Source organism: Python bivittatus, unplaced genomic scaffold (genome assembly GCF_059951505.1).
Source record: "Python bivittatus isolate LINGU-HERP-01145 unplaced genomic scaffold, Pbiv_v1 ctg000690_np1212, whole genome shotgun sequence".
In the NCBI taxonomy this organism is placed as follows: Eukaryota; Metazoa; Chordata; class Lepidosauria; order Squamata; family Pythonidae; genus Python; species Python bivittatus.
In genome coordinates, this window is record NW_028277096.1 from 4044021 (window position 1) to 4067978 (window position 23958).

A 23958-nucleotide genomic window follows, 5' to 3' on the forward strand; every position below is an offset into this window, starting at 1 on the left:
CAATGCAATTCTTCACTGAAGTGCTCCCTCTGAGCATAGAGCCACTGTGGCTAGTTACTGCTAATGGCCACCCAGTCAACAACTTTTCTTCAAAGCAATGTTCATGGATCCCCTCCCTTCTGCCTGCACGTACAGTAGGTGCAGTGGGAAAGACCTCAGCAACCTTGAAATCAGATATGCGGTATTGAAATAAATGGACCAAAACATCTAGGCCAGCTTTTCTAAACTTCAGATGTGTGAGATTGTAACTCCCATCAGCTCTGGCTGGTATGTCTGTGATGGTTGAGAAGAACACTAGTATGGTCTAGCTATTGCTATAAAAGAGCTCTTCTTGCAATTCTACATATTTCAATAGTAAGTCTAAATAAATCCACTGTAATGACTTAGTTGGTGATTCATGTTCATGTTTCTCCTCTCAGGAAAACAGGCCCTTCTATTCCAGGCACATTGCAATTTCATCCTCCGCCCTGGAAGGAGTATTTTTAGGGAGGTGGGTGGGCGGATGTTTTCATATTTAATTTCATTCACCTTCCTCAAGGGACAAATCATAGTGGGGTGGGGGAGAGAGAAAAAGCAAACAAAAAAATAATAATTTGGCATCACCATAATTTCTCTTTGGGGGGAATGAGTTCCTGTCTTGATGCTGATTACAATCAGATGTTGCAAAAAAAAAAAAAAAAGCCGCTTTTGAAAGAAACAAGAAGGTGCAGAACATTTTACCCTCATCCCTTCATTACTCCATTAGGTAAAATGAAGCTGTTAATCTGAACGGCAGATTAGGATGGGAAATGAATTAACACCAGACCCCCACCCAGTGCCATTCTGACCCACAGCTTCCTGGCCCTTGGAAGCACAGCCCTGGAGAACAGCTTGCCAAAGTAGCCAGCTGCCTCATATGCTTTGCTCCGAGGAAACTGTCAGGCTGATGCGCTGGAAAGTTTCTTGTTTTATCTCTTTTCCTGCTGCAATCTCACAATTCTTGGCAGTTTACATAACTGCCCAAAATCAAAACATCCATGGTATGATTAAAACAACAAAAAATAAATTAAATAGCTGTGGCCACCTCAACAGACCCTTTAGGTCAGTGTTGTCCAAACTTGGCCACTTTTAAGATGAGTGGACTTCAACTCCCAGAATTCCGCAGCCAGCATGGCTGGCTGGGGAATTCTGGGAGTTGAAGTCCACTCATCTTAAAGTGGCCAAGTTTGGACAACACTGCTTTAGGTCAATGCTTACAGTATAGGATAGCCAACCCTCTACGTGACTGGTGAGCGAGTGGCAGGGCCCCCACCTTCAGGGAAGGAGTGTGGAAGCAGAGGAGAGCAAACCTTTTTCCCCCTCTAAGAGCGGGGAGCTACTCCCACCTAAGCCAGCAGGCCTTCCTGGGTCACTCTCTCCCTGTCCACAGCAAGGGTAACTAGATGAATTTTTAAGAATGCACATGTACTGAAGTACAGTTGGTCCTGCTGTTAGACAGAGCGAGCCACCTGCCTGAGATGGCAGATGGTAAGGAGCAGGCAATAGCTGGAAGGTATCAGGGAAAAGAACTGTGTATACCCCTAACTCTGTCCTGACACTTCCAGATTTTATAGAAGAAAATTGCCAGGACTGAAATAAGGTTTGGTTGCCAGTCTGGCTATAGAAGATGGTGCCATCTTGTCTTTCAGCTCAGTATCCAGTTCCACAGAAACACAAAGATTTTTCATGAATAAGGTAAATCAGTGCAATGATATTTCAAAAGAAACATCACAGTGGACAATAACAAAAGAAATACAAGGAGAAATAAGAGGATTATATAAAGTTAAAGTGGCAGAATGCAGAAAGGCAAGGGGAGGGCTTCCATAAGAGAAAGCAAACATGTGAAACCAATCCCTCAAATGAAATGGAGAGCCCAGGAAACCTGCCATCCCATGGCCATCTAATAACCGTTAACTCCCCTGCACAGATGGGAAGGACAAGAAGGAGGGGAAATGACCACCCAGATCCTGCACTGGCCCTAGTCCTGCCTGAGTATCCCATTGCCAACCCACAGGGGAAATGACACAAGGGATATACTTATCATCTTCATTTCTGTCAGATGGGCTAAGAGCTTTTGGAGTCAAAAGCAGCCTGAATCAGTCTGCCCTACCAGCATCCTCCAACCTGGCTGGGAATACTGTGAGCTGCAACCCCAGCACAGCAGGTGCCAGGCTGGGCCTGACCTGAATGAAAGTCAAGAGCTTTGAAGTAAAGGCAGAGATGAAAGGAACAGTGCTGTGAATAGATGGTTTATCTGGGCCAGAAAATGGTGTCTTCAGCTGGTAGGAGATGGGACTACAGTCCATTGCAGTCTGGGGGTGCACATCAATTCAGTTTTGTCCAAAAACCATGGTGGCATAGCATATTGTGTGAACCCACCTATTTTCATTGTGAACCATGACCTATGGCTTAGCATGACTCATTTGGTGAGCCACAAACCATGATTTAGCATGGAGGAACTTATTCATAGATGGTTACTTCTCCACATCTTCATAGTCTGTTGGCTCTTGCCTCTCTGATCCTATTTATTTATTTTATTCACATAAATGGGCAGTTTCTGCAGTGGCAAAAAATCAGTGGCCCATACTGACAGGAAGAAAAGAGCAGGAAGGACCTGTTGGTGAGGTCAGCAACCGACTATTGTGCATTAAAATTTCAATCTTTTCATTGTCAGATTTAATGTCAACTGTTAGTTTCTGGGCTCCAGTCATCCATGAATCCTGCTAGTACATTGGCCTCAGCATATGCCTCTAGATGCCAATTCTTGATTTGGGGGTCTACTTTGGCATACAGTTTGGCCAACAACACTCCTTCCCTCCACACTGTGTTGATGACTGTTCTTGATATAGTAAGTTTGAGGCAAACTACTCTAAGAGGAGCGAAGCGTATATTGAATGTGGACTCTGGATTCTGTTTGGGCTTTACTGTGATGTGCTTGACAAAAAGTTGGCCGTTAATGCTCCGATGCAACAGTGGCAACAACAGATGCCTCTGTGTCCCTGACAGCATTCTGGAATAAGATTTCAGGACAGGGGAAATAAGACGAAAATACAAGCTGATGGTTCCAATGGGTCATCATACAATATTTACAGTCCCAGTGGTTTTGGGGCTAGGGCTCATATTCTCAGCAGAAATAGAATGATTTGACTTCCATCTTTCCAGATAGTCTGGAAACGTGCTATAGTGGCAGCTTCCCAACCCTCAAACCCAAAGATGGAGCCCAAAATCTCTTTGGGCTGGTTTGTGGCCACCCACAAATCTCACTCAGTGCATTGCCTGAAGATTGGAATTGACCCATCCTTGCCAGTCTGATGATAATTACTGAGCTATTTCTTTATGGCTTTATCTATCTGTACCTCAGTCCCAAATCCTTTTGGGCGGTGACAAGAACAGATCTCCTTTAGCAGGTTTCAGGTTATAGAGACAAGGATGGTGATGAACTGGACTTGGAATATTTGGAAACAACAAGCCTTATTTTCTGTTCCTTACCTCTTTAATAAATCACTGCCTATTTTGTCCTAATTTTTCCCATTTAGTGGAAAGCTTTTAAGTGGTTCTTAAGCTGGGGGTAATAGAGCAATTTGTAACTACTTGTTTCTGAGTAGAGGATCCCGTTTGGGACTGCCACTGTTGAAAACAGAGTCTGGGAGGTTTTTTTTGTAGGGGTAATGACATTATTTGAGATCAGGAAAAGGGATAATTGAGTCAAACAGCTTAAGAACCACTGCTCTTAAGTTTACAGGATGATTTGATTTTGCTGTTATTTGTCAGAATGCAGCTTTCTTTCAAGGAATCTTGTCAACATTCAGCTTTTCATAGGAAGCTAAGATCAGGTCATAATGTGATTTGTTTCCTTTTGGCACAGGTAATGTGTGAACACTCACCTTGTGATTTGGAAACCATGGTTTATGGTTTAGCCATGATTGAGCAAACCATGGGTTATAGTGTGTTGCATGATTCTAGCCTGTTTGCCCAGTGACCTCTCAGGACTGCAGCAGATAAGGTGTTTCTCTTACTTTCTACTTCTGTAATTCTTTCAAATGGGGGAGGGAAACATATTAATCGGTCAGACTTAAGCAAATATGGATTCCTAGATACAAAATACAATTATGAAAAAATGTAATTATTAATTATATTAAGCGGGGGATGGGGAAGAAACAAAGCAAAAGAGCATTGGGCATTGAGCATTCATGTAGCACACTTGAGTGTGTTCCATACAAAGACCTACGTCCCTTCCAAAGGGACAAGTGTTTATCTGGATACGGACTTTAAAGAAACATATACTGCATAACCTCATATTGTTTTATGTGCTGGTGGGGCCCTTTGTGAATTATTTGTATCAAACCAGAGCATAATGATTCCTTTCACATAAATATAAAGAGTAGATACATTCTTGGCTTTTAAAACAAAGCATAATCAGCTGTAGCAACATAAGGAGAAAACATCAAGCATGAGTACAGAATAGATGTGGAGAACTGGGCAGCAATCCTTGGGATGAGAACATGGGTATTATTTCATAATGAAATTGTTCCTGTGAAAGGTTGGAGGATATGTTTTTCTCACTGCAGATGTAGTCTGTACCTAGAGGTGCTCGGTAAATTTTGAAGTGAAGGAGCTCATCGTAACAACCCTAGCATCATATCCCCGAAGAAGATCCAAAAATGCAGAATGTCTCTAATGCATAGTCACATTAAAATAGTATAATTATCAAATGTTTACACAATTTATTAGAATCAGCAATCATTTTCCTGATTTCCTATATGCTAAACCAACTGTAACTTGAAAGCCTTCTTATTAACCAATCTGTTTGCTAGACAAGGAGCGTTTAGTTGTTCCCTTGTGCTCTAGCAGCTGACATACTCACTCCTGCTCCACAAAATGTTTTGGAACTCTCTTTTTTGTCAGGCCCCCTCCAATACAGGTCTGATTCTTACCTGCTAGGATAAAAAGTCCCACGAAGATCAGGAACACAAGCAAGTAGAGACCAACCACAGCATATTTGAGAGCAGCCAAGGATCCCAGATGGCCACAGGGTCCTGAAGATTTCTTCCTGCTACCTGGGCCTGTGAGAAAAAAACTGATGAGAATGGATATGATACGTTTGCTATTTCTATAATATTCACTGTGAATACAACTAGCATCCTGACAACTTATTAGAGCCATAACTGGCAAGATGGGCCCAAGCAACTGCATCATTCCCAGCTTTACATGATCTATGGAAAGTTTTGCTCATCTGTCTTCTGCAGTACATCCACCTGAGTAGCCAACTCTGCAACAGTAGGAGGTCTTTCCCTTTAGCTGTTACCTGATCCTTTTCATCAGAACATGCCAGAAACTGAAGCTGGGTTTTCTACATGCAAAGTAGATTCAACTTCCAAGCATTGATTCCCCTGTGGGGACTGTCATGGATTCTGGGATGGCAGTCTCAGATGGGGCACAGGTCAACTCCAGTTTGAGAAAATGTTTATTACAAAGGTGAAACGTACAAAACAAACTTTGTTTTCTATCTATTTCACTTCGAGGGAGTGGGGACTCTTAACAGACCTTTCTGAGATGTTTTCACTGGACAGGCAGATTCAATTCTGGCATCTAATGTAACCTGGTCCTCTACCATATAAGACTATATAGGTCATTATCTGCACTTTGAATTGGGCCTGGAAGCCTATTGGTAACTTGTGCAGTGAGTTCAAGAGAGGTGTTACCTTGCAATGGCAGGACTGATCCACCAATAATCTCATTGTGGGACTGACCAATGAATAATCTCACCAATTGTAATTTCTCCAAAAACTATTCTGTATTGTGGACATTACAGGAATCCAGTCAGATGGTGATTAAAGTGTGATTTACCAATGCCAGAGGATTCTGGTCCAGGTGGGGTCATAACTGGTATTCCAGCCAAAGGTGGACAAAGGCCATGCTGGCCATAGTCTCTACCTGTTATTTAAATCCAGGATGAGTGGTGCAAGAGCTTTTTCAGGGGGAGCATGATCCTGTCCAGAATAACTACCAGGACCAATGTATAGCAGTTCAGTCTTGCAGGGATTTCATTTGTGCTTATTTTGCCCCATCAAGGTACCAGTCCAAGCTTTTCACAGCATCTTTGGATTTCCCCAGATTGGCAATGCACAGCTAAGTGCATCTCATCCCAAATTGATCTCCAGCTTTATACAGATGTTAAATAGCATGGGGGAAACAACTGAACCCTGAGGTACTTCTCACTGGAGAACCAAGTCCTCAAGCACTGTTCCTCCATAACTACAACCTGAAACCACCCACTCAGGTGGGAGAGGAACTATTGCAAAACAGTGCCTCCAAATCCCAGCCTGTGCAGCAAGATACATGGTTGGTGGTACTAAAAGCTGCTGAGATGTCTGATCTCAGGCACATCTCCTGGTCCCATCCATGTCCCAATGAGCAACCAATGCTGTTTATATCCCATAACCAGATCTGAATCATGGCTATCAGGGACCCAGATAAGCTGTTTCCACTGGAACTCTCTGATTTCTAACATATTGTGTGAGAATACAGAATCCAATTTTTCACACATTCCCTATATAGCCAAGAAAATTTGGTTCACTGAGGACAACATTTATCTGAATTAATGGTCAAGCCAGTAAGAGGCCAGTAAAGAGGATGGAAGTTTGCAAAATAGTGGAAGCACAGTGGATCTGTATATTTTTTCTTTATAATGAAAACTGGTAGCCACCTCCCTAGTGCATCAATGGATGGTTAGCAAGAGGAAGCTCCAGCAGAATGAACTTCAAGATAAATTGGGTGCCAAACTAAGCGTATCAACTTTCCAAGATTTCTATAGTCTAGTTCTCTTTTCACTTTCATTTAATCTGATTAAAGAAGACACTGTGAGAATCTTGCTTTTTGCTTATAAGCAGTTGCCAAGGACTTGACACTGGTCCTCCAGAGATTGGTTATGACAGTTCTAAGGTGGGGCAGATGTTTCTTCTAAGTCAAACTGCAGTCAATAAAGTTTTTGTAGAAGGCTTTACAAAACTTTCCTTGGCCCAAGAGGATATAATCCATCAATCTCTAGAAGGTTGCAAAGCCCCATGAAATTCACATAGCATCCACACAAAATAGAATAGTCCCCATGGGATATTGAACGCATTCTTTTTCCTTGAAGTTATTTCCAAAGGGATCTGCCAATAGCCCTTCATTAGATTCAGGGTTGACATGTACCCATCTCTCCTAGTTTATCCAGTGAGTGAGTCATCCATTCTTGGCACTGGGTAATCTGATTCAGATTTAGATCTATGCCAAACCAAGCCTCTCTACTAGCCTTGGTCACAAGTACAGTGGGCAAACATAATTTACTCAGGGACTGTCCAGTCATGCTTAGACTGAACCTTCTTTCAATCATTCTCTCGGGGATATGATAAGGCCTTTGCTGAATGATCAGGCTTCTGTTTGGGGCTAAAATCTGGCTGGGGAATTCTGGGAGTTGAAGTCCACTCATCTTAAAGTGGCCAAGTTTAGACAACACTGTCCTAAACTGAAGCAGAGATATGCGTGCTCCACCAGGTCTGTTTTCCTCTGTGCCTTTGGCACTATGCCAGTCTGTTCCCCTTGGCTCATTTTCTTAATGTATTTGCATAATAGATTTTTGTTCTTCCCATTCCCAAATCTATATTAGAGCTGACAGATCTCAATTTTCAAATGTGACCCTTGCCACTTTTCCTGAAATTTACATTCTTGTCTTGGGAGGAGCAAGCTCTTGTTCTCCCACTTCTTGATTTTTCCAATCCTATGAGCACTTTTAGTTGTCTTTACATCAAACCCTTAACAGCAGTACATAACCAATCCACACTGTCACGTGCTGCACTAGCCTTTTCAGCTCAAGCCTGGGGTTCGCTTAAGGCATGCTGTCTCCATAACTGATGAGGGTTGCCAATGCCAAGCCTTTCTGGATTTTACTCAGGCAGAAGCAGGCCAATAGTCTGGATTCCCACACACCTAGCAGGACGTTTTGTCTGCCCCAACCCCTGATGTTCCTTTATCTAGCACTGTCTCTCACTTTTCTTGGCTAGCCCTGTCTTGCTAGCTCTCTCTCTCACACATCTCTAGCCTTTTTACTAGACCATCTCTATTCTGAGCCTCCTTTCTTAGGTCAGCCAGACTCTAGCAACCCTCTACTCTACACACTACCAGTTAGTCTTCTGCCAGTTCTATTGCTCTTCTCCCTCTCTCTGGGTAGTGTACTTGGACCCAGAAGTGTATCACCACTGGGACTATTGTTCTCTCATGTGGATGTTGCAGAAGGGAGAGATCTACCAACGGAAACTTACAATGGCTATATAGAACTTCTATCTGCTTTTGAATATTAAGTGCTAAGGAGCAACCATGGGAAAATACAAAAATGGGGGCTCCCCCAAGGCACAATTGATGTTAGCTGTTCAGTGGTTCATGCCATACATTTGCATGTTGCATTATTTATGTACATCCAAAATCATTGTGAAAACCTTTGTGATGTAGTGATTAAGGCATTGATGTAGAATTGGAGAGACCCAAATTCAACTCCAACCTCACCCAAGGAGACTCACTGGGTGACTTGGGCCAATCTCTCTCAGTCCCACCTACCTCCCTGGTTGCTGCTGAGGATTAAAATGAAGGTGGATCCTACCTCAAGCTCCTGGAGGAAAGGTACTATACAAATCTCACACATACATAAATAATAATAAACAAAGGTAATCCCAGAACATTATTACACAAAAGTATATATCAGAAATCTCTAAGACAGGAGCAGGCAACCTTTTGGGATTTAAAGGCTCTTCAATGTTGGAGACTATCCCAAGATTTGGGATAATGATGCAAATGGGCACGGCTAAGATGTTTGGTTTGTTTTCTTGCATTGGAGAAGACCTTTTTATATATATAGTTGTTGGGTTGGCAGGTTGTTTGCTTTTGTTTGTGCTATAGCAGAACTTGGATGGAGACTATCAGAAAATATCAGGGCTTTTCAATAGTTTGGGAAGTAAAAAAAATCACCCCAGGAAAAGGTAAGCCACTTATGTCTTGCTGCCAAGGGAATCAGAGGGGCATGTCTCCATAATCATCAGCAGAGATTTTACTTTTAAATACTACAGCTTTAACGCAGTGGTAGAAAACCTCAATACTACATTCCAACAATCATGTTTAGAGAAGCTCTAGGAGAGGTGCAAAAAACAGATTTGGGGGTCATATATGATTTCAGGGATCAAGAATACAAATTTTAAGAATTCTTTGCAGAAAACTAATGTGCATACAGGTTATATATCCCTGCTGGTTCTATCTCACAAGACTGTTGTGAAGATAAGTTCTTCTCTGAAATGGGTTTCACGGCCAGAGAACTGATATAAAATAGAGAAAAGAAGCAGGAGGAAACTACTTTGATATGAGTGTCAGAAAACGACAGACACGGGTTCGGTTATCCAGTAGACAGAAGTTTTTATTGGGCACGTTTGCAAAGGTGGGTCCCTCCCGCAGCAATGGAGGAACCCCGAAGCAAGGTCTGACAGGTTTTTATACCCCCTATCTGTCCTCCCCCTCCTACGAGGGCTTGGCTCACAATCTCACCTTTTTTACCGCCCCGGAGCGCCGCTAATTAACCGCAAAACCGCAGACATTCCACTTTCCGAATCCAATCAGCGCAATACACATTCCAATCCCCACTTGACCCGACAGCCGCCCCCTGCCGTTTCTCTTCACTCTGGAGCGAACGTGCCTCTTGCCTGCAGTCTTTCCTCCCTCCTGCCGTCCCTCTCCACTCTGGTGCGAGTGTGCCTTCTGCCCATCCTCCCTCCTGCCACCCCCCCAAGGCTGCCCCATGGTGCACAGCGCTCTCCCCTAGCAAACATGGTTCGTTTGAGGCCCTCACTTCTCCCTGCCTTCTCACATGAGGAATTTCCAGAAATGCTTTCCAACTAGGATGTTTGTTTGTTTATTTGTCTCTTTCTGCCTGAGAAATACAACTGTGTTCCACCAAAGAAGAAGATGCTACTTTGGAGGTGGTCCTCAGCAACTTGTAAGCACAGCAAAGAGGAGGTTGGTTGGAACATGAGTATCTAGACTTTAGAGCCAAGAGACAAAAAAGTTGCTCACAAAGTAATATTTAACAAGGATGCTTGCAAAATATACTTTTAAAACATGCATTTGGCATGACAACTTTTTCTCAGATCTATTGCCAATAGCAGGAATCTAATGCAGGTCCAGAGCCAAGACCAGCTTTGATAGAATACTGCACAGAAGCAACATTTGCTTGCAAAGAAGGGAAAGATTTAAGGAAAGAGTGGGTTTGAAACAGTTTACAGAGGTATCCAAATCCACAGACAGTATTTTAATGTACCTCGTAAAGAAAACACCTTTAATGCAGACGTTCTAAGCAATTTTTCACATTATAGCACAGAAGGAAATCAGTAGCAGACACCCCTCCTACAATCCATTGATCCTAATAAAAAATAAGCCAGTGTAAAATAAACCCAAGCAATTCATTCCAAATTGCTCCTGTACAATGGGTGTGTGGCATATTGGTTATTGTTATTATTGATTGATTAAATATGCCTGCAATCTTATACTGTTATTGTATTACTCTGGACTGCCAACATATTGAAATTCTTGCCAACCCTTTTAGATGTTTCGGTAAAGCAAGCGGATAGAAGGAGCTACTCCTAACTTTAATGACTTTTGTTTGGTCAATGGAAAAGACAACAGAGTCAAGGAAGTTGGGTTGCAAAAAAAACCCTCTGAAGCTGCACTTTGTCTCTGAATAGGGAGAAAAGGCAATTAAACAAACAGAGGAAGAGTAACACTGAACTGGTTGCAGGGAGCATGCTGGCTAGGGAATTCTGGGAGTTGAAGTCCACACATCTTAAAGTTGCCAAGTTTGAAAAAACTGCTTTAGGGGAATGTGAATGTGCTTAATAGTGTTACAGATGGCTGGCACTATCTACCGAGAGACTTGAGCAATTTTTTGAGGCAGTTAAATAGTTGCTGAAAATTGATGCCTGTTGAGAATTAATGGAGGCAAAGCAGATAGCTATTTGAAAAGCTTAGCTGCTACACAAAATCCCTTGCAATTCAGCTTTAAAGGTCTAGGAACAATAATTCAGGAACATTTGGCACCGGGCTCAGTACTGACGGAAGAGTATTTCACAGTTTCGTAAGGACAAGCAAAAAGAGGGAGAGAGTATTGCCACATATGAATTTAAAAAGCTATCTCAACACTGCGAATTTGGCCAAGGGCTAAGTGATACATTGAAAGATAAGCTTGTCTCTGGAATTTTGAAGCTTTTAAAAACATCGTAACAGTTTCAGCTTTAAGAAAGCATTTGAAATTGCTATCTCCATGGAAACTGCTGCTAGAGACACCATAGGATAGCAGGTGGGAGTAAAAGCAAATAGGAATAAGCTTGCAATGGCATACAAACAGAATAAAATGTCAAAATGAAAAGGGCTACCATTGTGGCAGAGATTCATAGGCTCCAGTTCAATATTGATTTAAAGGAGAAACCTGCAGAAAATGCAATAAAAGATCTTGTCACTGAGGGAAAAGCCAACTATTTGCTAAAGATAAACAGCTAAGCTACTACTTTAAAAGAACTCCAGAGGTGTGTGCCATAGATGAAGAATTTGATCATGAAAGTGAAACAAGGGTAGATAACCTGGAAGTCTATAGCAAAAAGAAACAAAGGAGACCAGCAATATGGCTTATACCAAAAGTGAATGGCAAAACCGTATCAGTCCAATTGGACACCAGTTCTGCTATATCATTTTATACCACATCATGAATTTCAGCAACATTTCAGAGATGCTGAACTAAAGCAATCAGAAATGCAGTCAACAACTTATGCTGGAGAAAAGATTATTCCCATTGGAGTGATACCTGCAGCTGTAACCTAAGATAACCAGTACAATATGTTGGACTCATATGCTATGAAAGCGGGTGGACCAGCACTCTGGGGACATCACTGGCCAAGGAGGCCACCAAGGGGTTGAACTTTCATCAACAGCCTATGAGCTACACTGTTTATCAAAGATACTACCAAGAGGAATTTGAAAAAGGTCTTCATGGAAGGCATTGGCACATTCAAGATAAAGTAGTGTTACAGGAAAATGCCACATCCAGTTTTCACAATGAATGTCCAGCTCCATACACCATAGGCAAAAAAGGTAGAAACTAAGCTGGATTGGAAGGAAGCTGAGGAAATTCTTTTAAATGTTGATTGGAGCCAGCAGGCTACATCCGTGCTACAGAATAGAATTGTCCAGGTGTGTGTTTATCTTCAAGTTACCCTTAATCCACTATTATAGGCTGAACAGAATCCCTTGTTTCAGGCTGAGGACAGTTTTGCTAACCTCTCTGGAGGACAACATTCCAGCAAAATAGACCTAGCACAGATTTACTTACAAATGGAAATGGAGGAAGATTCCAAGGTGTTTCTTGTCATTTTAACCTATGAAGTATTATACTATTATAAAGAATGATAAAATACATTTTAATTAATGTTTATTCTGTTTTTACTGTAAACCGCCCAGAGTCACCCCACAGTGAGATGGGCAGTGACGAATTTGAAATATAAATAAAGAAATAAAATAAACATTATAACAGTTCAGTGCTTTGGCACAGAGTCATGGACCAAGGTCTATAGAGCTATCCAGGCACCCAGGGGTATTTTGATGACAACACTGCCACCAGAGAAAATGATGAGATGCATCTACAAAACCTGAAGATAATGTTGCAGAGATTAGCAGACTATGGTATTTGACCACAACCTAATAAATGTGAGTTCTTTGAACCTAGTATCATGCGTTGTAGTCACACCAGTGACATACAAAGCATATAAAAGTGTGCATAGAACATTCAAGCAGTTGTGAATGCCACCAGACACATTACAGCTTTCTTATACTGTAAAGATTGATCCTGATAACATTTGGAGATGACATATGGACCAGCTGAAGAGAACAGAGGTACAGAAAGAAGTTGTGTCTGATGTGGTTGCAAATGCAACTGTAATTCCTGAGTTGGCAACACCTACTCCTGAAGTAGACACACAATTTGTAGTTGCTTCATGGACATCAATACCGTTGGACACGCTGAAGGTTTTTCTTTGGGAAGACAGAGTTTCTCTGTCCTTCTGTCTCAGTCTGAAGCCATTACCCATTTCAGGCAGCACAGTGGAAGAATGTCACAAAAGAAGAAGGACAGGTTGTTTCTGATGCACTTGGAAAAGACAGAGTCATTTCTGATTGCAGCAGGGTATAAATGTAATTAATTAATAACTCAATAGTTTAGCGATCTATCTCCTCCTCATCTCATAACTGCCTGACACTGTTGGTGATCAGTAAGATAAGACCTGGCCTTGAGACCAAACAATCTAAGTTAATTTTATTTGTTTCTGAAGCCATCCAATCTCTTCCTAGGTCAGCCACAAGCATGATAAACCCCTACATGACCCGATATACAGCACCACAATGCAGCTTTCACAGGAGGATGAGTGGGGAAGACATGTAAAATGGTCATTCCAGGAATCAACAGTTTGGATCCCATTGGAGGATGCTTGTCAGCTATTGCAACGATATCCCTATTTTTTAAGACTGTGATGCTGATGTAGGTTTCGTTATTACAAAATAGCCAGGAAAACTGAAATGCTATTCTCCCTGATTGTTGCAGTAGACTGTCTAATTTTCTGCTGCAGCTGAATGTCCTCAATTTTCCTTTTTCATCTCAACAGTGGTAGGGGGCACAATCCCCCCACAACTGTTGCTCTCTGCTGCTGCTTCATATGCAGGATGTGATCCTGCTTCACCTCCAGAAATACAGATTCCTGCAGTGCAGCACCCTGGGACGGATATATGCCGAAGGAATAGGCTGAAACCAAGGGTGGCCTTAGAGAAGTGATCGGGAAGGCTTGGTAGGTGAATAGCTTTTCTGGCCCATTAGTTGCAAAAAGCCACTAAGTATGTCAGGATGGGGTTCTACAGACAGGAGTATAAAAGCCTGCAGTGTGCAGTCATAAAGTTAGCTTATTGTCAGTCGCTCTGAATGCTCTGAGTTTTGCTTTTAGTGGCACAAACCATCTTTCATCAACTTAGGCTGGTGCACCAGCTACAGATGTACTTGGATAAAAATAACTTTGTGACGTAATCTATGACCTGGGAACTCCTCACTGAGAGTACTTCAATGTGTAATACAGATAGTCCTTGCTTAACAATGCTAATTGGGACCAGAAACTCCAGAAATGCTAATTGGGAGCAGAAACTTAAGCAACATTAAGCAACACAGTCAAAAGTTGAAAAACCATGTGACCACGCTGCTTAGTGACAGCAGTTCCAGTAGTCCCGGTTGCTGTCATTAAGTGAGGATTGCACAGTTCATTGAGCAAGGACCTCACGTGACTGTGACTTGCCACTTCCTGGCAGCTTACCCATTGATTTTGCTTGTCAGAAGCTGGCAGAGAAGGTTGCAGATCACAGTCACATGACTGTGGGATGCTGCAATGGCTGTAAGTATGAGGACCCATCGTAACTATCACTTGTTCAGCACCATCATAAGTCTGAACAGTAGTTGAACAAGTGGCCTTTAAACAAGGACCAATGGTCTCCCCAAGGGCAAATTTTCACCTCATTTGGCAACTTTGGGATCTCTTTCTGTCCTAGTACTGCTGCCTGTTTCTCAAAACACCACGTGCATCTGTGTTGTGATGGGGACATACCCATGCTTAGCCTAAGACTGTGTTTTTCAACCTTGGTAACTTTAAGATGATGGCTGGGGAATTCTGGAAGAAGAGGTCCACACATCTTAAAGTTGCCAAGGCTGAGAAACACTGGCCTAAGAAACAGCTCAATACAGTGGAATTATCTCCTCCAAAAGGGCTTTCTAGCAACAGAGCAAAAAGAAATACATGATTGGCCTCGGTATGCTTAGTACAGATGGGGATCCAGGAGTGTTCAGTATGGTTTTCCTGTAAGAAGCAACCTCCAGGCCTAAAAATGCTCAAAATCTTAAACAGAATAGAATTAGACCTCAAGAATTATCACATGAGTGTAGCTGTGGGAAACAAAATTATATTCACCAAACACTAAAGCCCCTGATTTGTGGGGTGCCACAGGGCTCAACATTGTCACCCTTCCTGTTTAACATCTACATGAAGCCACTGGGTGAGGTCATCCTTCAGAATGGGGTCACGTATCATCAACATGCTGCATCATCAATTCAACCGTCTATCATCCTCAGGCTGATCAAGTGTTGCTGTCAAGGTCTTGTTCCAGTGCCTGGAGGTTGTTGGGGTCCAGCTGGGGAAGAATAGACTCTCCATCTTTAATTGTGAATAGGATTGCACTTCCCCAGATGGGACTGGTGAGAGCAGGATGGGGGTAGTACATCCATCCTTGTTCTTCTTGACCTCTCAGCAGCCTTCAATACCATCGATCATGGTATCCTTCTGGATCAGCTTCGGGAGTTGGGGGTGGGTGACTTGAGGTTGTGCTGGTTCTCCTCCTTCCTCCAGGGTCAGTTCCAGTCGGTGTTAATAGGAGAGGAAAGGTCCAGCCCACAGCCCCTGTTTTGTGGGGTGCCACAGGGCCCAGTTCTCTCCCCCCTCTTATTTAACATCTACATGAGACCACTGGGTGAGGTGATTTGACAGTTTGGGGTGAGTTATCATCAGTATGCTGATGATACCCAGCTTTATATCTCCACCCTGGGCTGCCTGAGTGATGCTGCGGATGTCGTGTCTCAGTACCTGGAGGCTAGGTGCCTGGCTGGGGCACAATAGGCTTCAGCTCAACCCAAGCAAGACTGAATGACTTTGGGTGTTTGGGCCTTCCAATGCAAGATTTTTCCACCTCTGGTCCTGGATGGGGTGGCACTGCCTCAGATGGATCCAGTGCACAATCTGGGGGTCCTCTTGGACTCACGGCTCTTGCTGGAAGAGCAGGTGGTAGTCGTAACTAAGAGGGCCTTTGCACACCTTCGGGTTGTGCACCAGTTGCACCCATTCCTGGACTGGGAGCTCTGCTCACTGTCACTCATGCCCTTGTGACCTCCTGTTTGGACTACTGCAATGAGCTCTACATGGGGCTGCCCTTGAAGAGCATTCGGAAGCTTCAACTGGTACAGAATGCAGCTGCAAGGGTTGTAAACAGCGTCATCTATTTGGCACATGTAACTCCACTGCTTTGGGGACTGCATTGGTTGCCGGTGGTTTCCAGGTTCAATTCAAGATGCTGGTTGTCACTTTTAAAGCCTTTCATGACTTGGGACTGGGTTACCTGAGGGACCGTCTTCTCCCAGTTGTTTCTACCCGTCCAATCCAGTCCAGCAGGATGGGCATGCTCCAGGTCCTGTCAGCCAAGGTATATTGGCTGGCGAGGACCAGGAGACATGCCTTTTCTGCCGTAGTGCCTGCCTTCTGGAACATCCTCCCTCCTGAGATTAGGATGGCCCTGACCTGTTGGCCTTTCAGAAGGCCCTGAACACCTGGCTATGTGCCCGGGTCTGGGGTCCCAAGTGAGTGAAGGGCCCCATTTCCTGGCTATGTTGATACCAATGAATTATAATATCTCTTGGCTCCCACTTGTATTTAATTTCTTTTTTTTGTATTGTGTTTTAACTGTTTTAATTATTTTTATGATTGTTCACCACCTAGAGTCTCTGGTTTGAGATGGGTGGCTATACAAATCAAAAATAAATACTTTGAAGGTCTATGGCTGGTGTGGGTCTTCCGGGCTGTGTGGCCGTGTTCTAGAAGTTTTGTTTCCTAACGCTTCACCAGCATCTGTGATCAGCGAAACGTTAGGAAACAAAACTTCCAGAACACGCCCACACAGCCCAGAAGACCCACACCAGCCATCGTATTCCGGCCGTGAAAGCCTTCGACAATACACTTTGAAGGTCTTCTTGGACACTAGTCCTGCTTGAAGAGCAGGTGCCAGCTGTGGTCATGAAGGCCTTTACACAAATTCATCTCTTGTGTCAATTTTGCCTGTTCAGGAGGTCCTTCTCACAGTCATCTACGCCCTGGGCAACCCATGTGTAGACTCTTTCAATATGCTCTTCATGGAGCTGTCCTTGAAGACCACTCAAAAGCTTCCTCTGGTCCAGAATATGGTGGAGTGAGTAGTGATGGGTGTATCATAGTACATCCACATTACACACTTGCTACATGAGCTGTGTTGGTTGCCAGTAGGTTTCAATTAAATCCCAAAGGAAGACATCTTTAGATGATCCCTTTCATAGTGCCTTTTTCAAACTGAAATGTAAGGAGATGGGCCACCAGGCAGGAAAGACGTGTCGCAGAAAACAACAGCCTTTGCACCCTCCATCAAGAGAAACGAGGAAGAAATTCTCAAACACCATAAGAACAAATAAAAAAACAGGAGCCTCTTTCACAGGGGAAAAATAACCTTTTGAGAAGTTAGAGATATTGGCACAGCATTATGTCTGAAACAACCTTTAGATATTCCAAACTTACATATTCAGAAGCTGTGAGGTTTGATGTATTCACTGACTGGGCAAAGGTCATAATAAACGTTCATTCACAAGCAGCATGTGGCCATTCAAGGATTCCTGAGTGCATACAGTATACCAGTTTTATGTTCATACTGGCAAACGAGACAAAACTACATAAATTGTAAGTGTTGATCTCCCCCATAGAAAAGGATGTTAGATTTTATACTTTCAAATCCTCTGATCTAGTAGAATGAGACCACTGGCCACAATCCGTACCATTTTAAGTCAAAAGATGACAGCAGTTTTATATTTGTATTAAAGTGGAAACACAGACTGAATTAGTTTAATGCTGCAGAAACTCCAGCGTTCCTCCAAGCACCACAGACTAACTTATTTCTGAATTCCATTTTTGGGAGAAGGACATTATATTTACAAAAAGGGGAGGAGGTCTTTTCATCTTGGTATTCCAATGCTGAAATCCTCTCCCCCACCCCCCGCCTAAAGGCAGTATGGCTGGCTCCACTCAATCTGCTTTTTCAGCCAAGTCAACATGTTTCTATTTGCTAAGGCACTTTAATAAACTCTATTGTTTACTGTAGCATCATCATTTTTAAAAAAAATTAGTGCATTGTTATTTTTGTAACATCCTTGTGATGATTTTGTACATACAATTATTTCTTGTCTTTCTGTATGCAGAGGTGGATCTGTGCAGTCAGCAAACTTCTGTGTTCTCTATGCACAGAACAGGGTGGAACACAGCAGAATAAGTACCCATTAAATAACCAAAGTGTGGAGTATGTAGTGACCATTCAGACTGACATGCTACCATGAGCATACAGTCCTGGGTACAGCATACACTGGCCATCCAGAAATGCTCTACATCCTTATTCACATCATAAATAAAATTGTAAATTATTTGCCAGATGATTGCTTGGTTTTATATTCAGTTGTGTACTATATAAACTCTGTACTACTGTACTTGCATTATCATTCATATCTTTATGATCTGACCTCTTACTTTGCTAAAGAAGTGAAATGACATAAAACTTTAGAACTAAATTAATTTTATCAAAGATGTCTGGATACATTCCTTTATCTTCTAATTTTATACTGTACACCAGATCTTGTTCCCACCCATCAACTCCAGCACACGCATATGACAATATTACAATGATTGGCTTGTTCAGTAACCCTAAACCACTGTTTAGCATTACAAGAATCTGTCTAGACAAGCGATGGGCTCATGTGCTTCCATCCCTCCCCCGGTTTGTCTTTGTGGAGGAGTGCAGAAGTTTCATCTGAACTCATTTCAAATTATTTGTTAGATAAAACATACTTAAAGCCATAGTATATGAAACTGGCTTATTGCATTAAATAATAGTTTAGAAGTTATTCTTCTTAAAGAAAAGCAGATGATTTGAACACTGCAGCCACAGGGAAGAAGGAAGAGAGAAGTCAAAAATTCATTGGGCCTCATTTCTTCTGCATTTCCATGCTTCACTTGGGTGCTTGGCAGAAACAATACCAGCATTAAATTTGCTGTCCCCATGGTCAGCCCCTATCCTCCTCTATTGCCTCTGTTCCCAGTTATTGGTGATCATCTGACTTCCCTCCATGGTAATGGATGACAAACCCAAACAGATTTTTTACATTCTGAGGTTGCCCTTAGTTGGTTTTGAAATAATTTTATGTGTGTGTGTGTGTGCCCGTGTGCATTTGAGTCCGTTTTTGACTCCTGGCAACTGCCTGGACAAGTCCCTGAAGTTTTCTTGGCAAGATTTTTGGAAGTGGCTTGCCATTGCCTGCTTCGTAGGGCTGAGAGAGAGTGACTGGCCTCTGGTTTCTCTTTTTTATTAAGCTAAGAACAACTTTGGACTATCTTACTTACAGGCTGGATATGAGATGAAGGGAGTGTTTTGGAGACCCACAGAAGAAAAAGGGTTAATAGGGCATGTTTGTGCCATGGCTATAGTCACAATTGGTTTTAACAATGGTTTGTTTAATCTGGAAGCGAGCCAGAATCAGTTTTGCAAGTGAGCAAAGTCATAATGGCTTATTTGGCCAATGGCCTTTTTCCCCCCTCATATTTAGTTACTCTTACCATGTGTCTCTATGGATTCATAAAAGTTTGGGAAGGGCAACCCCTCCTCCAAATACCAGAATGTATGCAGTGACTGCAAATAAATTTTGTGCTCCCCTTCACCCTCATTGCAGATGACTACAGAGGAGATCAAAAAGTGAAGATGGGGGCCATGTCCACACAGTCAGAGCCCCGTGTCTTTTTTGTGTGTGTTGTGGATGTGACACATGTAAAAAAGGCACAGGGCTTCAATTGTGCAGTTGCAGCCACCATCTTGACTTTTTTGACGCCCCCAAGATGCCCCTTACTTCATGCTAAGCCATCATTACAGCTCATAAGCCAACAGTAAATGACAGCTTCAAACTGACCTACTACCCTGAACCAAGCCATGAATTCACATACTTAGCTTACACATCCCATTAAATGAAAAACAAGTTATAGTATATTCCAAAACACTGTAATAAATCACTAGGATAATTCTTTTTACTATCTAAATTGTGTCTCAGGAGAAAAAGACACTTTAAATGAGAAATTTCTTAAGTGATTAAGTTGTGATACAACATCCCTGCCTCTCTCCTCTCTGATTCAATATGTCTTTAATTACCAGCATAGTTTTATTGTCAACTTGTGGCCTTCCTCTTGTCACTGGCCAAACAGATGGAGTAAGGCTTCATAATGAGGACAGTTACAATATTTTTTCCAATATTAATACTTATATCAGGCCTTTAAGGAGCATGAAGGAAATTGGAACCTATTTCTCCCATTCTGGAGCAGAAGCAGAACTCAGTTGGTCACTTACTAATTTCAACATGGATATATGATCTGTGTGTGGAGGAAGTCTCTCATTTGCCCAGTATCCTTTCAAAGCCAAACCTGGATGTTTAACCAGCTTCTGGGTATAGTGGTGCCATCCAGCCCACCTCCACCCACCCCTGATTTAATGGCACACATGTCTTCTTTAAAAAACAAACCTAGCCCTTTCTCTCCCTCCCATAGAGGCCCAATGGAGAAATGAAGATCAAGAGAACAATTACAGCACACCTAAACTCAGTTCAGTTTTCCAGTGGAAAGTAAGGAAGAATTTGACTTCCTATTGTTTGTTAGATAGATCCAACAAACCATCAAAGAATATGGCAAAACCTTTCACAATTATTGTGTTGTGTGATCCAGGATCAAAAGCAACATGGCAACCTCTCTGGATTTTTTCTGATCCAGGGAGATAATAAGGTCTGGTCTATGGACATAACAGAGCATGGTCTGTAGCATGGGGGGGAAAAAACAGTATAAAAAGTCAGATCAATTTTGTTTTTTTGTTTTTTAATGTACTGTATATCATGTTGTTTCACCAAATGGTACTTAGAATAGCTAGCAATAGTGACACCAATATAATCTAACACATAAAATGAAAGCTATCAATTTCAATAAAAACAACTGGGAAACCAGCTGCAGCATATATGCACATCAGCCTATATGGTTCATCTCTTTGCCTCTTCCTGGAAAATCTTCAAACTGGCATACAAAGAATTCCAGATTCGGGGTACAGCCATCGAGAAGGCCCTTTCTTGAGTTCCCATTCAAAGTGCTTCAGAAAGGAGGACCTCTCCTAAGATCTTAAAACCAGGTAAGTTCATATTAGCATTTCTCAACCTCAGCAGCTTTAAAATGTGTGGTCTTCACCTCCCAGAATTCCCCAGTTGGCTAGGGAATTCTGGGAGCTGAAATCCACACATCTTAAATTTGCTGAGGTTGAGAAACACTGGTTCATATGGAAGAAAGAATGCTGACTTTCAAGGTAACCTGGCCATAAATCATGTAGGGCTTCCATTCTGATAAGCATCATTTTTTAAATTAGTTAATATGTTTCAGTGAAAGCACCACAAGGAAGAAGAACTGACAAAGCACTGGCTTTCCTTATACTTAAAATTACTACAAAGTCAAATTTGATAGCCCACATGGCATCGGGATGTCATTGTATAGTCTGTAAGATCCCTAATTGGCTAGGATCATAGCAAAAATCCTCAGTAAAAAAGGGCATTGAAACAGCAGCAAAGAAAGTTGCACTTGTTGGAAAGTATAGGGAGAAAGTTAACCTTGGAAATTTCAGGGTTATCACATCACTCAGAAATGTTAAGCCTCCTCTCTATCTCAAAATGTCCTCAATTAAAAGTCTGGAACAGCTCTAATCAAGATGCAAAAAGTCAGGTTTCTGTTTTTTATTTTTCAGAAAACCACAGCTACAAAATTTGTTTTTAACAAGTACAGTGCTATTACTGAGAAAAAGCCTTAACATGTGTGGTGAATTTCTGCTGTGGTAAATTGCCTGTGCCAAAGTGGTACTTTCCAGAGTCCACACTAGATTATGCCAACAGGCACTACATCACTCTTGTAGTTGTAAAAGTATCTTAATCATCTTGGTCATAAGCTAAAGAAGTCCAGATGTTTTAGGTCAGAGCTGCCAAATACAAGACCTGCAGTTCTCTAGGACAGTGTTTTTCAACCTTGACAACTTTAAGAGGTATGGACTTCAACTCCCCAAATTCCCCAAGCAGTATGATGACTGGGGAATTCTGGGTGTTGAAGTCCACACATCTTAAATTTGCTAAGATTGAAAAACGCTGCTCTAGGATACTCTGCACAATTTTCAGGCCCCTTCATTGCTAAGAAGCGACATCCTTTGAAGGTTAAAAGGGAGCATCTCTATGTCCCATTCCCTATTCATTTAGCTGCTCAGATTTCCTGAAGAATAGAGACTGTGAAATTCAAAATTGCCTGCACTTGGAAATTAGTTTCACTTATTTTAGGAATTAGCCCATGAACTTTGGGTGACCCATTCCAGCCATCCAAACTGGCAACCAGATTTACACATGTGGCTAAACTATGGTTTGCCTAACCCCATTATGGCTTAGGATGCCAAGGAAACCCAGCAAGTGAACTGAAATATGAAAGCTGATGATTGGGGTGGGGGAAAGTTCCTAGTGACTGAGAATTTGGCTACACCTTGCTTGACTTCCCTTTGCTCCCAGTTCCTTGAAAAAGAGATGGTTTACAAACAGTTAAGATGGAATGGTCAAAACTGGATGCATATTCCATATCCACCAGCAGCACTAAAAATGGCTTCATAATACTTTTAGCTTCTTTTCAGACTTTGTAGAGCAGTGTTTCTCAATTAATTTTAATGAGTAAAAATTCAAACCTGGTATGGAAGAAGCAAATATTGAACTAGACGAACTAACGGTTATGCTGGACTACAAGTGCCATCTGCCTCAGCAGGCATGTGGGAAGGCTGGTCTAGATTTAGGGCTGAGAATAGAGGATCCCATAGTACATTCATCTACCACTTTCATTACTGCTCCAAAATGATCCTATGCTAAGTTATGCTTGGGGACAAGGTTCTGATGTGTCTGCCCATAACTTTAATGTCAGAGCTGTTCCACATGTTGCTCAGCCTGGTTTTGGATTATATCACCATCATGTATGTTCAGTTAGAAGCCACGTTTTGTCCTGTTTCCAAACTGTACAAAAATGCATTTAAAAATATGACTTTCCTCCCCAAACATACTCTGTATTTTGAGTGGTATTTTTCTGAGATGAGAACAGTACTGGAAATTTGAGGAAGTGGTGGTTATTTAACCTTTAATCAGCAGTTGGTTCAAGTGATGCAATTCAAGAATGTTCATATGAGAATTTGCATAAATAAGCATTCTTGGTCTACATATCATGGATGCTCCTTTGACCCTTGATATAATCTTATTTGCATCTCAGAGTTGTGCCCTGGGACTTACCATCATCACAGAGGTTCAGCTTTGAGAGGTTCTTTCCATCAAATGGCTCTTCAAGGATGGATCCATTCTCTCTTTCACCCAAAGTGTGCAGATACATGGCTTTATTCTCCATCCTGTGCAGGGCATGTAGAAGAACATTGAGAAACTGGTGAAGAACAGTACTTTGCAGGCATGCACTGAACATTTTGAGATGTTACTGCAGGATATCAAAGCTTTATCAATCCAGATTTCAACATTCATTCTAACTTGCTTGCTAAATGTGGGAGGTAGGGGGAGGAATTAGTAGACCTAAAGAAGCACGAAGAGGGCAACCAAACCAATCTGAACTCTCTGTATTCAAATGCTTTCTATACAAGAAAAGCTTGGGACTCTCAAGTTTAGGAAAAAGTCTAACAAGGGCAGAATATGATTGAGATATATAAACTCATACAAGGTATGGAAAAAGTGGATAGGGAGAATTATTTCTCCCTCTCAAACATTAGGATTAAGTGGCATCCAGTGAAGCTAACTGGAAAGAGATTTAGAACAGATCCATAAAGTAATTAACTCATGGGATTCACTGTCAAAGAATGTGGTGATGAGTTGATGGCCACTAACTTGGGTGGTTTTAAAAGGGGATTTTAAGGACCTATTCTCCA

The 23958-nt window shown here is 42.0% G+C and overlaps 1 protein-coding gene across 1 annotated transcript in view; it reads right to left on the minus strand.

Moving 5' to 3' along the window:
• The window catches only part of SCARA5 (scavenger receptor class A member 5), a 121314-nt gene that overhangs the window by 88351 nt on the left and 9005 nt on the right, over nt 1–23958 (minus strand). Inside the window, exons 2-3 of the mRNA XM_007426257.3 lie at nt 23321–23433; nt 4953–5081 (exon numbers count right to left, since the gene is read on the minus strand). Of these exons, the coding sequence (XP_007426319.1) occupies nt 4953–5081; nt 23321–23432 (241 nt within the window). The 5' untranslated portion in view covers nt 23433. The remainder of the gene's footprint in view (nt 1–4952; nt 5082–23320; nt 23434–23958) is intronic.